This window comes from Salarias fasciatus, unplaced genomic scaffold (genome assembly GCF_902148845.1).
Source record: "Salarias fasciatus unplaced genomic scaffold, fSalaFa1.1, whole genome shotgun sequence".
In the NCBI taxonomy this organism is placed as follows: domain Eukaryota; kingdom Metazoa; phylum Chordata; class Actinopteri; order Blenniiformes; family Blenniidae; genus Salarias; species Salarias fasciatus.
This window is the reverse complement of record NW_021941257.1, coordinates 67014-81786: the sequence shown is the minus strand read 5'-3', so window position 1 is coordinate 81786 and position 14773 is coordinate 67014. Positions and strand designations below refer to the sequence as shown.

The 14773-nt window shown below is 53.1% G+C and overlaps 1 protein-coding gene across 1 annotated transcript in view; it reads right to left on the bottom strand.

Annotated features, from left to right (window-relative positions):
- Positions 1-13: 13 nt before the first annotated feature.
- The window catches only part of fer (fer (fps/fes related) tyrosine kinase), a 31614-nt gene continuing 16854 nt past the window's right edge, over positions 14-14773 (bottom strand). The window contains 10 exon segments of the mRNA XM_030086838.1: positions 14-663; positions 1253-1375; positions 5187-5341; positions 5413-5536; positions 5620-5714; positions 6592-6710; positions 6811-6867; positions 8330-8452; positions 8726-8901; positions 8904-8928. Of these exon segments, the coding sequence (XP_029942698.1) occupies positions 527-663; positions 1253-1375; positions 5187-5341; positions 5413-5536; positions 5620-5714; positions 6592-6710; positions 6811-6867; positions 8330-8452; positions 8726-8901; positions 8904-8928 (1134 nt within the window). The 3' untranslated portion in view covers positions 14-526.

The window sequence follows — 14773 nt, the reverse complement described above, 5'->3', positions numbered from 1 at the left end:
GAAAACATGATGCAAATGGTTTAGAGTTTATTTTCTTGATAAATGATACAATCATATTTTTATAGTCTGAACAAATACAAAAGACGATGTAGGAAGTAAAAACGGGCTGATCTTCAGGCTGCCAGGAGGCCCGGTAGACACTCAGAGTAAAGGTCAGTTAGAATCTATTAAAACAATAAATAAAACTGAAAACGTAGTGTTTAGTGTTTAAAGCTGATTGGTCCTGGGATCTGTTGCCATGGTTACAGCATAGAAAGAGGAGGCGTGGCTTAAAGCTGTCTTCACAGTTTGGAGAGTTCTTGTTCAAGACCCGCCCTCGAGCCCCGCCGCCCCGTCACTTCCTCTTGACGGCCGCCGCCCCGTCCCGCCGCCCCGTCACTTCCTCTTGACGGCCGCCGCCCCGTCACTTCCTCTTGACGGCCGCCGCCCCGTCACTTCCTCTTGACGGCCGCCGCCCCGTCCCGCCGCCCCGTCACTTCCTCTTGACGGCCGCCGCCCCGTCCCGCCGCCCCGTCCCGCCGCCCCGTCACTTCCTCTTGACGGCCGCCAGGTCTCGCTGCAGCTCGCAGAACTTGGGCCGGTCCTCGGGGTTGTACTGCCAGCAGCGCTGCATCACTCGGTACACGTCGTCCGGGCAACGCTGAGGACAGGACATCCTGAAGCCTGGACGGAGACACACCTGGTCACACCTCCACCCAGTCCCTCAGCCTGGACGGGTCCACACACTGAGGACAGCGGCTGGAGGCAGGGACACACTCACCCATTCATCACCTCACTCACTCATCCAGTCATCACTTCACTAATCCATTCATCACCTCACTGACACACTCACCCATTCATCACCTCACTCACCCATTCATCACCTCACTCACTCATCCAGTCATCACTTCACTAATCCATTCATCACCTCACTGACACACTCACCCATTCATCACCTCACTCACCCATTCATCACCTCACTCACTCATCCAGTCATCACTTCACTAATCCATTCATCACCTCACTGACACACTCACCCATTCATCACCTCACTCACCCATTCATCACCTCACTCACTCATCCAGTCATCACTTCACTAATCCATTCATCACCTCACTGACACACTCACCCATTCATCACCTCACTCACCCATTCACCACCTCACTCACCCATTCATCACCTCACTCTGGTTCTGACAGATCAGGACAGAAAGGGGCCTGCTGGTTCTGCTGGTTCTGCTGGTTCTGCTGGGTGTTCTCTCTTTGAGGGTTACCTTTCTCCACCTGCTCTCGAGCCTGCTGATTGGTCATCCCCGGATAAGGACACACCCCCAGACTGAAGGTCTCCCACAGCAGGATCCCGTAGCTCCACACGTCGCTCTCCGAGCTGTAACGGCCTGGAGCAGCAGGGGTCAGGGGTCAGAGGTCAAACAACCAACACACAGTCACAGCTTCACGTCTGACAGACATACAGGTGAGGATCAGGTGTGACGAACAGCTGAGCATCATCAGAGTAACCATGGAAACTGATGAACAGCTGAGCATCATCAGAGTAACCATGGAAACTGATGAACAGCTGAGCATCATCAGAGTACTATGGAGACTGATGAACAGCTGAGCATCATCAGAGTAACCATGGAAACTGATGAACAGCTGAGCATCATCAGAGTAACCATGGAAACTGATGAACAGCTGAGCATCATCAGAGTACTATGGAGACTGATGAACAGCTGAGCATCATCAGAGTAACCATGGAAACTGATGAACAGCTGAGCATCATCAGAGTAACCATGGAGACTGAGACTGATGAACAGCTGAGCATCATCAGAGTAACCATGGAAACTGATGAACAGCTGAGTATCATCAGAGTACTATGGAGACTGATGAACAGCTGAGCATCATCAGAGTAACCATGGAAACTGATGAACAGCTGAGCATCATCAGAGTAACCATGGAGACTGAGACTGATGAACAGCTGAGCATCATCAGAGTAACCATGGAGACTGATGAACAGCTGAGCATCATCAGAGTAACCATGGAAACTGATGAACAGCTGAGCATCATCAGAGTAACCATGGAGACTGAGACTGATGAACAGCTGAGCATCATCAGAGTAACCATGGAAACTGATGAACAGCTGAGTATCATCAGAGTACTATGGAAAATGATGAACAGCTGAGCATCATCAGAGTAACCATGGAAACTGATGAACAGCTGAGCATCATCAGAGTAACCATGGAGACTGAGACTGATGAACAGCTGAGCATCATCAGAGTAACCATGGAGACTGATGAACAGCTGAGCATCATCAGAGTAACCATGGAGACTGATGAACAGCTGAGCATCATCAGAGTACTATGGAGACTGATGAACAGCTGAGCATCATCAGAGTAACCATGGAAACTGATGAACAGCTGAGCATCATCAGAGTAACCATGGAAACTGATGAACAGCTGAGCATCATCAGAGTACTATGGAGACTGATGAACAGCTGAGCATCATCAGAGTAACCATGGAAACTGATGAACAGCTGAGCATCATCAGAGTAACCATGGAAACTGATGAACAGCTGAGCATCATCAGAGTACTATGGAGACTGATGAACAGCTGAGCATCATCAGAGTAACCATGGAAACTGATGAACAGCTGAGCATCATCAGAGTAACCATGGAGACTGAGACTGATGAACAGCTGAGCATCATCAGAGTAACCATGGAAACTGATGAACAGCTGAGTATCATCAGAGTACTATGGAGACTGATGAACAGCTGAGCATCATCAGAGTAACCATGGAAACTGATGAACAGCTGAGCATCATCAGAGTAACCATGGAGACTGAGACTGATGAACAGCTGAGCATCATCAGAGTAACCATGGAGACTGATGAACAGCTGAGCATCATCAGAGTAACCATGGAAACTGATGAACAGCTGAGCATCATCAGAGTAACCATGGAGACTGAGACTGATGAACAGCTGAGCATCATCAGAGTAACCATGGAAACTGATGAACAGCTGAGCATCATCAGAGTAACCATGGAGACTGAGACTGATGAACAGCTGAGCATCATCAGAGTAACCATGGAGACTGATGAACAGCTGAGCATCATCAGAGTAACCATGGAGACTGATGAACAGCTGAGCATCATCAGAGTAACCATGGAGACTGAGACTGATGAACAGCTGCGCATCATCAGAGTAACCATGGAGACTGATGAACAGCTGAGCATCATCAGAGTAACCATGGAAACTGATGAACAGCTGAGCATCATCAGAGTAACCATGGAGACTGAGACTGATGAACAGCTGAGCATCATCAGAGTAACTACGGAGACTGATGAACAGCTGAGCATCATCAGAGTAACTACGGAGACTGATGAACAGCTGAGCATCATCAGAGTAACTACGGAGACTGATGAACAGCTGAGCATCATCAGAGTAACCATGGAGACTGATGAACAGCTGAGCATCATCAGAGTAACCATGGAGACTGAGACTGATGAACAGCTGAGCATCATCAGAGTAACCATGGAGACTGATGAACAGCTGAGCATCATCAGAGTAACCATGGAGACTGATGAACAGCTGAGCATCATCAGAGTAACCATGGAGACTGAGACTGATGAACAGCTGCGCATCATCAGAGTAACCATGGAGACTGATGAACAGCTGAGCATCATCAGAGTAACCATGGAAACTGATGAACAGCTGAGCATCATCAGAGTAACCATGGAGACTGAGACTGATGAACAGCTGAGCATCATCAGAGTAACTACGGAGACTGATGAACAGCTGAGCATCATCAGAGTAACTACGGAGACTGATGAACAGCTGAGCATCATCAGAGTAACTACGGAGACTGATGAACAGCTGAGCATCATCAGAGTAACCATGGAGACTGATGAACAGCTGAGCATCATCAGAGTAACCATGGAGACTGATGAACAGCTGAGCATCATCAGAGTAACCATGGAGACTGAGACTGATGAACAGCTGCGCATCATCAGAGTAACCATGGAGACTGATGAACAGCTGAGCATCATCAGAGTAACCATGGAAACTGATGAACAGCTGAGCATCATCAGAGTAACCATGGAGACTGAGACTGATGAACAGCTGAGCATCATCAGAGTAACCATGGAGACTGAGACTGATGAACAGCTGAGTATCATCAGAGTAACCATGGAGACTGAGACTGATGAACAGCTGAGCATCATCAGAGTAACTACGGAGACTGATGAACAGCTGAGCATCATCAGAGTAACTACGGAGACTGATGAACAGCTGAGCATCATCATCACATAAAAACATGGATCAGGGAGAAAAGACGTGACCTGGTTCAGAGCAGTACCAGAGAGGCCCACCAGGGGTCAGGCTGTTCTTTAAAATGTGAGGTTCTACTGTGGGGTCCAGCAGATCCAACACTGAGTTTTTACAATCTAAATTCCTCCTGATGTCATTTCAAATCTTTCGAGGCCGTCTGGGTTCTGTGGTTCCCTCTAGAACCAGACTGACTCGGTTGAAACCGGTCTTTCTAACCCTTCTAGAAAGCGGTCAGCTGGGTTCTGGTCTGTAGTTATCCAGAACGTTGGGTTCTAGATTGTTCTTCTTCAGCGCCGCCGTTCTAAAGGCAGTGAGGAAGACTCCGGTCTGCAGAGCAGCTCATCGTGCTTCAATCGGTTCCTCAGAGAACCAGAACGATGTCAGAGTGGAGGGAACCGGGTCTACTGGGAGAAAACTGGACCAGGAGTCCTTCATGAACCAGGTCCGTCCCCCAGCAGGACATCACACTAGAGGACCGTCACTGACCCTCTTTCAGGACCGGACCGGTTCCCTCCCTCCCTCGGGACTGGACCGGTTCCTCCCTCTTTCAGGACCGGACCGGTTCCTCCCTCTTTCAGGACCGGACCGGTTCCTCCCTCTTTCAGGACCGGACCGGTTCCTCCCTCCCTCAGATCCTACATGCTGGTTTTCGTTATCTGTGCTGTACTGGTCCAGACTTCACTGAGTGACGGTTTTCGCCTGGTCCTGTTCTTCCTCGTCCTCCTGAGGGGGGACTCGGGGGTTTTGACAGGTCCTGGTCCTAATGGTCCTCCTGAGGGGGGACTCGGGGGTTTTGACGGGTCCTGGTCCTCCTGAAGGGGGGACTCGGGGGTTTTGATGGGTCCTGGTCCTCCTGAAGGGGGGACTGGGGGTGTGGCGGTCTCACCGTAGTTCAGGGCCTCGGGCGCCGTCCACTTGATGGGGATCTGCTTGAGTCCGGAGGACGAGTAGACGCCGTCGTCCTCCTGGCGGCTCATGCCGAAGTCGCTGATCTTCAGCAGGTTGCCGTCCCCCACCAGGCAGTTCCTGGCGGCCAGGTCCCTGCGGACGGGGACGGTTACAGAGACGCCGTCCTCCCGTTGGCCGGACGCGGCCGGCGGAGGCGGGGTTACCTGTGGATGCAGTTCTTGCTCTCCAGGTACGCCATCCCGGCGGCGGCGTCCACGGCGAAGCGGACCAGCTGCTTCGTCTTCAGCTCGTCCTTCTTCTTCCTCAGAAAGGACAGGAAGTCTCCGCCTGCCGTCAGCCCAACAGTTGTGATTTGTGGCCGTTTCGAACAAACCAATCAAAATCAGCGGGCCGGCGGAAGCTCCACCCACCAGGAACCAGCTCCATGACGATGTAGATGGGCTGGCGCTGCGTGCAAACTCCAATCAGCTTCACGATGTTCGGGTGGTCGTACTGCTTCAGGATCCTGCAGCCAATCAGAGGCAGGCGGTCAGGCTGCAGCCCATCACAGGCAGGCTGCAGCCAATCACAGACAGGCTGCAGCCAATCACAGGCAGGCTGCAGCCAATCACAGGCAGGCTGCAGCCAATCACAGACAGGCTGCAGCCAATCACAGGCAGGCTGCAGCCAATCACAGGCAGGCTGCAGCCAATCACAGGCAGGCTGCAGCCAATCACAGACAGGCTGCAGCCAATCACAGACAGGCTGCAGCCAATCACAGGCAGGCTGCAGCCAATCACAGGCAGGCGGTCAGGCTGCAGCCAATCACAGGCAGGCTGCAGCCAATCACAGGCAGGCGGTCAGGCTGCAGCCAATCACAGTGCGGTCTCGTGGAATCTAATTCTATCAAATTCATTTCATCTGCTTTCAGTGAAGAGTTGATTTTAACGGCTGCTTCCTGTCAAACACCAGCCGTCCTCAGGACGTCCAGCCGTCCTCAGGACGTCCGGCCATCCTCAGGACGTCCAGCCGTCCTCAGGACGTCCAGCCGTCCTCAGGACGTCCAGCCGTCCTCAGGACGTCCGGCCATCCTCAGGACGTCCGGCCGTCCTCAGGACGTCCGGCCGTCCTCAGGACGTCCAGCCGTCCTCAGGACGTCCAGCTGTCTGTCCAGCAGGAGTTTGTGATCATTTAAAGTATCAACCCAACACCTCCACCCTGAAGTGTGGACCTGGTTTTGGTTTTGGCCCGGCTGGCTGTGGCCTTGGTGGTTTTGGTTTTGGCCCGGCTCGCTGTGGCCTCGGTGGTTTTGGTTTTGGCCCGGCTCGCTGTGGCCTCGGTGGTTTTGGTTTTGGCCCGGCTGGCTGTGGTGGGCTCAGTCCGGTACCGGGCGGAGGACTCACCTGGCCTCAGACAGGAAGCGGATCTTCAGCTCCGGAGGTAAGTCCTCTTTGCAGGTCTTGACAGCGACGGCAGTCTTGTCCCGCTGAAGCGTCCCTTTGAAGACCTCGCCGAAGTTCCCCTGGGGACAAGACGGGACGGAGACGTGGGAGACAGTGAGCGGTTCCGTGAGGAACCCGGGTTCCTGCGGTTCTGCAGTGCTTCCAGAGGTCAGAGGTCACCTTCCCCAGCAGCTCGCCCAGCGTCACGTCCTCGTGGTTCAGGATCCACTTCTTGTCCTGTAAAACCACAGAGGTCACTCCGGCTTCGGCCAGTGGGGGTGAGAGGGTGAGAGAGTGAGAGGGTGAGAGAGTGAGAGGGAGAGTGAGAGAGAGGGTGAGAGAGAGGGTGAGAGAGTGATAGGGAGAGTGAGAGGGTGAGTTAGAGGGCGAGAGGGAGAGTGAGACAGTGAGTGAGAGGGTGAGAGAGAGGGTGAGTGAGAGAGGGTGAGAGAGTGAGTTAGAGGGCGAGAGAGTTAGAGAGAGGGTGAGAGAGTCAGTTAGAGGGCGAGAGAGTGAGAGGGTGAGAGTGAGTTAGAGGGCGAGAGAGTGAGAGAGTGGGTGAGAGTGAGAGTTAGAGGGCGAGAGAGTGAGAGGGAGAGTGAGAGAGTGAGTGAGAGGGCAAGAGAGTGAGAGGGTGAGAGAGAGGCTGAGAGAGTGAGTTAGAGGGCGAGAGAGTGAGAGGGTAAGAGTTAGAGGGCGAGCGAGTGAGAGGGAGAGTGTGAGTGAGAGAGTGAGTGAGAGGGTAAGAGAGTGAGAGAGAGGGTGAGAGAGTGAGTTAGAGGGCGAGAGAGTGAGTTAGAGGGCGAGAGAGTTAGAGAGAGGGTGAGAGAGTCAGTTAGAGGGCGAGAGAGTGAGAGGGTGAGAGTGAGTTAGAGGGCGAGAGAGTGAGAGAGTGGGTGAGAGTGAGAGTTAGAGGGCGAGAGAGTGAGAGGGAGAGTGAGAGAGAGTGAGTGAGAGGGCAAGAGAGTGAGAGGGTGAGAGAGAGGCTGAGAGAGTGAGTTAGAGGGCGAGAGAGTGAGAGGGTGAGAGTTAGAGGGCGAGCGAGTGAGAGGGAGAGTGTGAGTGAGAGGGTAAGAGAGTGAGAGAGAGGGTGAGAGAGTGAGTTAGAGGGCGAGAGAGTGAGAGAGTGGGTGAGAGAGTGAGTTAGAGGGGGAGAGTGAGAGGGTGAGAGAGTGAGAGGGAGAGTGAGTTAGAGGGCGAGAGAGTGAGAGGGTGAGAGAGTGAGTTAGAGGGTGAGAGAGTGGGTGAGAGAGTGAGAGAGAGAGTTAGAGGGCGAGAGGGAGAGTGAGAGGGTGAGAGAGTGAGAGAGAGGGTGAGAGAGTTAGAGGGCGAGAGAGTGAGAGGGTGAGAGTTAGAGGGCGAGCGAGTGAGAGGGAGAGTGAGTGAGAGGGTAAGAGAGTGAGAGAGAGGGTGAGAGTGAGTTACAGGGCGAGAGAGTTAGATGGCGAGAGAGTGAGTGAGAGAGAGAGTGAGAGGGAGAGTGAGTTAGAGGGAGTGAGTGAGAGAGAGAGTGAGAGGGTGAGAGAGTCAGGTAGAGGACGAGAGAGTTAGAGGGTGAGAGAGAGAGTGAGAGGGTGAGAGAGAGTGAGTTAGAGGGCGAGAGAGTGAGTTAGAGGGCGAGAGAGTTAGATGGCGAGAGAGTGAGAGGGTGAGAGAGAGAGTGAGAGTGAGTGAGAGAGAGAGTGAGAGGGCGAGAGACCTTGACCACGGGGTTGAGCAGCACCACCCCGGACTTCTTGGTGATGACCTGCTTGGTGGAGAAGTGGTGCTGGATCAGCTGAGGGATGGTGGAGAAGCCCGTCCCCTCAAACCGGTACTGGCTCTGCAGGGGGACAGGGGGACGGGGGGACAGAGGGACAGCAGTCCTGCTGGGTTCTCTTCATTTACAACACACACGGCGTGGCCGTGCAGGTGTGAGTGGGACAGAGTGTGGGACAGTGTGTGGACAGAGTATGGGACAGTGTGTGGACAGAGTGGGGACAGTGGGACAGTGTACGGACAGAGTGTGGGACAGTGGGACAGAGTGTGGGACAGTGGGACAGTGGGACCGAGTGTGGGACAGTGGGACAGTGGGACAGTGGGACAGCGTACGTACGTCGGCGTACTGGATGATGAAGTGGCGTCTCTGCTCGTCGGCGAAGACGGACAGGACGTACTCTCCCGGCTTGCCGTGGCTCTCCCGGACCAGGAAGTCCCCCTGCTGCCGCAGCAGCTCCTGGGCCTCGGTGCGGGGGATGGCGCCGTGGTACCACTCCTGCTCCCCCAGGGGCGCTCCGACGTGGGGATGACATCGAAGAACTGCTGCAGGGGGACAGGAAGGACGGAGCCTCAGCCTTGTGGACAGACCTGTGGAATCAGGTCAGGACCAGGACCAGGGAACAGGTCAGGACCAGGACCAGGAAACAGGTCAGGACCAGGACCAGGACCAGGGAACAGGTCAGGACCAGGAATCAGGTCAGGACCAGGAATCAGGTCAGGACCAGGACCAGGAAACAGTTCAGGACCAGGACCAGGAATCAGGTCAGGACCAGGACCAGGAAACAGGTCAGGACCAGGACCAGGACCAGGGAACAGTTCAGGACCAGGACCAGGAATCAGGTCAGGACCAGGACCAGGAAACAGGTCAGGACCAGGACCAGGACCAGGGCCGCCAGAGACAGCACCTGGCAGCCATACATGGACCGGGACCGGGACCGGGACCTGGTCTATGGAACTGGGACGGAACACAACCTTCTGTCTGCAAAACCACCTGGAGCCAAAACGACCTCTGCAGCTCAGCGGTTTCCAAACCGCGGTTCCAAATCCTGCGGAGAAGACGCCGCCGCAGGAGGACCTGCTGCTGCGGAGGTCTGAGCCGATGCCGGACCCTCACGGGGAGGACAGCCGGGCTGCCGTCCTCTCTGGAGGACACAGCAGAGGGACAGACGGACACACCGAGTGGAGCAGGACCAGAGCCGTCGGGACTCTGCTGCTGGAGGGAGGGAAGCGTCCCGCTTGAAGGAGAGCTGAAATAATCCAGAGTCTCCACATGGCAGAAACACCTGAAACGAAGCGAGCGTCAGCATGTAGGACCTGGTCCTCAGCCTGGTCCTCAGCCTGGTCCTCAGCCTGGTCCTCAGCCTGGTCCTCAGCCTGGTCCTCAGCCTGGCGGAGCGTCCAGGCTTCATCACAGCAGCTTCAACGCTCTGCAGCTCAGAGAGGCTGAGGACCCCGAGGACTCGGGGTCAGAGGTCAGACGTGGCCGTGGCGACACAGCAAACACTTTCTGTGTCAGTTTGCCGTTAAATTGAGAACAATTTGAAGTGTGTATCAGGAGAATTCTCATGTCATTGGTGACAGTGTGTGTTTGTAGAGCAGAGACAAAGACACTGTAGAGTTTTGATTCCGTGATGTCTGACTGCTCCCTTTGAACCACTGATGTAGTGTTTATTGTAGAAGACGTAGAAAGGTCAGGGTTCAGGATGGAAACGGGACTTCCTCAGTGTCTCCCCTCATGTGCTCATCACCGCTCACTGTCTGTCTGAATGGACACTGACATTATTTCAGACTTATATCTGTTATCAGTACAGTGTTCATATCTGCGCGTCCTGAACGTAGATCGTAATTCTCTCTTTGTATAATGTAAATCTTTATGTCTGTTATTTATGTCATTATATCTGTCTTGGATCTTTATGTAAATTATATTTGATTTCTATCTGTCAGCTTCTATCTATTACTTCATTATATGTGTCTTCGATTGTATTTCCGTTATATTTCATTTAAAGGAGTCATATTCTGCAAACGTCTCTTGAAGGAGTCTCTACAGTGGCATCGCCGCCCAGAGCCTCATTCAGTCACCTCCCTCAACTGCACACTCCACTTTTAAGGAAATACACACTCAAACATGCCATTCTGAAGTCCCCCCCCCCCCCCGGTAGAGGACCCAGCCTTCGGGGCCCGGATCGGTGGTTCCAGCAGTGTGCTGCCGTAGCCTCATGAAGATGCACAAGTTTGAAAACTGTCTTTTTCCTGCTTGTGTCGCTACAGCATGTTTTTGAAACTGAAACTGAAGCTGAACGGTCAGGAGCCGTGCCCGACTGTGCCCTCCCGTAGAGAGTGGGCGTGGCCAGATGCGTTCAAGTGCATCCCGTGAAAACCAGGCTGTTCGAGGACGGCTCCTCAGAGCCGCTTTCTAGAGCCTCAAACTCCGAACACGGGATGAATTTGGGGCAAACAAACTGATATACTAATGTTTTTGGGCTTCTGTGACTGAGATGATGTGGCTGGAAAATAGGTCCGCTTTAAATTTAGTAATTAGTTGTGTCGGTCAGCATATTTCTGTTATGTAATTATATCTAATTTTACATACAAATTATCTTTAACTTCTCCTTGTATGGCTGGGCTTTGTATTTTTCTACTTTCCTTTCTCCGTTCCTTGCTGCTGCGACCCTGCAGTTTCCCCGTGCGGGACAAATAACGGACTTTCAATCCGTTTCCTTCTGCTTTTTCATCTGAACGTAGTTTTTCTGCATTGTGCTGTCCTGCTGCTGTCCTGCAGCTGTCCTGCAGCTGTCCTGCTGTCCTGCAGCTGTCCTGCTGTCCTGCAGCTGTCCTGCTGTCCTGCAGCTGTCCTGCTGTCCTGCAGCTGTCCTGCTGCTGTTCTGCTGCTGTCCTGCAGCTGTTCTGCAGCTGTCCTGCAGCTGTCCTGCTGCTGTCCTGCAGCTGTCCTGCAGCTGTACTGCTGTTCTGCAGCTGTCCTGCAGCTGTCCTGCTGTCCTGCAGCTGTCCTGCTGCTGTCCTGCAGCTGTCCTGCAGCTGTCCTGCAGCTGTCCTGCTGCTGTTCTGCTGCTGTCCTGCAGCTGTTCTGCAGCTGTCCTGCAGCTGTTCTGCAGCTGTCCTGCAGCTGTCCTGCTGCTGTCCTGCAGCTGTCCTGCAGCTGTACTGCTGTTCTGCAGCTGTCCTGCAGCTGTCCTGCTGTCCTGCAGCTGTCCTGCTGCTGTCCTGCAGCTGTCCTGCAGCTGTCCTGCAGCTGTCCTGCTGCTGTCCTGCAGCTGTCCTGCTGTCCTGCAGCTGTCCTGCAGCTGTCCTGCAGCTGTCCTGCTGCTGTCCTGCAGCTGTCCTGCAGCTGTCCTGCTGCTGTCCTGCAGCTGTCCTGCTGCTGTCCTGCTGGCGGTGAGGACCACAGAGTCACCAGCAGTTTCTCCCGTCGCAAGATGTGTAGAGGGACCAGCTTTGGCTCAGAAGAGCCGCTGTGCAGAGTTTGGGGCTCGTTTTGTGCTGCGAGCTTTATAGGTAAGAACCCAGGTCCATCTGCAGGTGAGCTGCAGGTGAACTACAGGTGAGCTACAGGTGAGCTACAGGTGAACTACAGGTGAGCTGCAGGTGAGCTACAGGTGAGCTACAGGTGAGCTACAGGTGAGCTACAGGTGAGCTGCAGGTGAGCTGCAGGTGAGCTACAGGTGAGCTGCAGGTGAGCTGCAGGTGAGCTACAGGTGATCTACAGGTGAGCTACAGGTGAGCTGCAGGTGAGCTACAGGTGAGCTGCAGGTGAGCTGCAGGTGAGCTACAGGTGAGCTACAGGTGAGCTACAGGTGAGCTACAGGTGAGCTGCAGGTGAGCTACAGGTGAGCTGCAGGTGAGCTACAGGTGAGCTACAGGTGAGCTGCAGGTGAGCTACAGGTGAGCTACAGGTGAGCTACAGGTGAGCTACAGGTGAGCTGCAGGTGAGCTACAGGTGAGCTACAGGTGAGCTGCAGGTGAGCTACAGGTGAGCTACAGGTGAGCTACAGGTGAGCTGCAGGTGAGCTGCAGGTGAGCTACAGGTGAGCTGCAGGTGAGCTACAGGTGAGCTGCAGGTGATCTACAGGTGAGCTACAGGTGAGCTGCAGGTGAGCTGCAGGTGAGCTACAGGTGAGCTACAGGTGAGCTACAGGTGAGCTGCAGGTGAGCTACAGGTGAGCTACAGGTGAGCTGCAGGTGAGCTACAGGTGAGCTGCAGGTGAGCTACAGGTGAGCTACAGGTGAGCTGCAGGTGAGCTACAGGTGAGCTGCAGGTGATCTACAGGTGAGCTGCAGGTGAGCTACAGGTGAGCTGCAGGTGAGCTACAGGTGAGCTGCAGGTGAGCTACAGGTGAGCTGCAGGTGAGCTACAGGTGAGCTGCAGGTGATCTACAGGTGAGCTGCAGGTGAGCTACAGGTGAGCTGCAGGTGAGCTACAGGTGAGCTGCAGGTGAGCTACAGGTGAGCTACAGGTGAGCTGCAGGTGAGCTGCAGGTGAGTTACAGGGGAAGCAGGATTACACAAGAGTTCAACATGAGACAGAGGTGTGTCTCAGGTGCAGGTGAGACAGGTGTGTCTCAGGTGCAGCAGGGTTTCCCTCCCCTCAGTGCTTTACAGGCCTCCAGGCTTTACTTGCCCCCCCCCCCCCCCCCCCCCCCAGGCTAAGCATCGATGTTTTTTTTTTTTATTGTAAATGTTTTTTTTTATGAGCCAAAGCAGCGACACCACAGACGTCTCTGGAGCTTTTAATGGCGTCTGGTGATACGGTAGCAATGGCGACACCTTATGGTCGATGCGTGAACACACAGGGGTCAGAGGTCAGGCGTATTTTCATCAGAGAGCCGCAGCAAGTTGATGAGGCAGAGCCGGCGCGAGTTAGCATGTTAGCAGTTAGCATGGATGTTAGCACGTCGCCACAGCAGCCTTCTGCGAGCCGCGATGGGAAACATGGAACGAGAGGATCTGATCCAGAACGGTCCGTGTTCTGTCCTCAGAACGAGTCCCTGTCCTCAGAACGAGTCCCTGTCCTCAGAACGAGTCCCTGTCCTCAGAACGAGTCCCTGTCCAGACGGGGAACTGCTTCTGTTTAATGAAGCAGAACGAACAACAGCTTCATCAGTCTGGAGGATCCATTCATACATCCTTCTTCTGCTGCTTCACACTGCACTGTACAGCTAACAGTGACACTGCGCCCTCTGCTGGACTGAAGGAGGTACTGCTCTGGACTCCATAGAAACAACAAACACTTAAAGAACATAAGAATATTATTAACTGTAAGCAATCTAATCATTTTTCTTTAGTTTTTCATTCAAAAAGTAGACGAGGTCAGACAGTCCAGCAGAGACCTCTTCAGCCTCTGAGTCCCTGTTTTTACACCTTGATCATGTTTGCACTTTTTTCATTCATTCATTCATTCATTCATTTTCCACCGCTTCATCCCTTTCGGGGTCGCGGGTGGCTGGAGCCGATCCCAGCTGCTGTGGGCGAAGGCGGGGTACATACACCCTGGACAGGTCGCCAGTCTGTCGCAGGGCTGACATATATAGACAAACAACCATTCACTCACACATTCATACCTAGGGGCAATTTAGGGTGATCAATTAACCTACCATGCATGTTTTTGGACCGTGGGAGGAAGCCGGAGTACCCGGAGGGAACCCACGCACACACGGGGAGAACATGCAAACTCCACACAGAAAGGCCCCGAGCCCCGGCCGGTATTTGAACCCAGGAACTTCTTGCTGTGAGGCAAGAGCGCTAACCACCGCGCCACCGTGCAGCCCTTTTGCACTTTTTTATTTTTGTTCATTTATTTTACCTTTAAATGTGAACAGCAATGCCTTGTTTCAAGATTCATTAGGATTTAACTTAATTGAAAACAATTGATATTTATTTTAATTATATTTTTTGTGTTTGTTAAAACTTTATTTAAGATTATGCCTTTTTGTAAGACTCTGCATTTAAGTAATGTTAATAAATGCTGACGATCAAACAAGCAAATTTGTCTTTTCTGAAGTTAATATTTAAATGTATGAACAATCCAGCGCCTGAGCCACTGAGTTCATTTATTCAGAGACAAAACAGCCAGAGGGACGCCAGAGCGTCTCTAAATCACAACGGTCGGGTCCCACGCTGCAATACTTCATCTGGACGATCCGCTTTCTCTTTTAAAAGTGTAAAGTTGTGGAATTCCTTACCGACCGAGCTGAAGACCATATCTGAGTTTCAAGTTTTCACCTCCAGGCTTAAGTCTGGGCTTAAAAGTGATCAAGAGTGTCCTCATCAGTAAACAGCACTGTGAGTGAAGGAGAACGTGAGTGTGAGCGCTTTAAGGCTTTTCTGTGTTGTATATAGTGTGTGTGTGTGTGTGTGTGTGTGTGTGTGT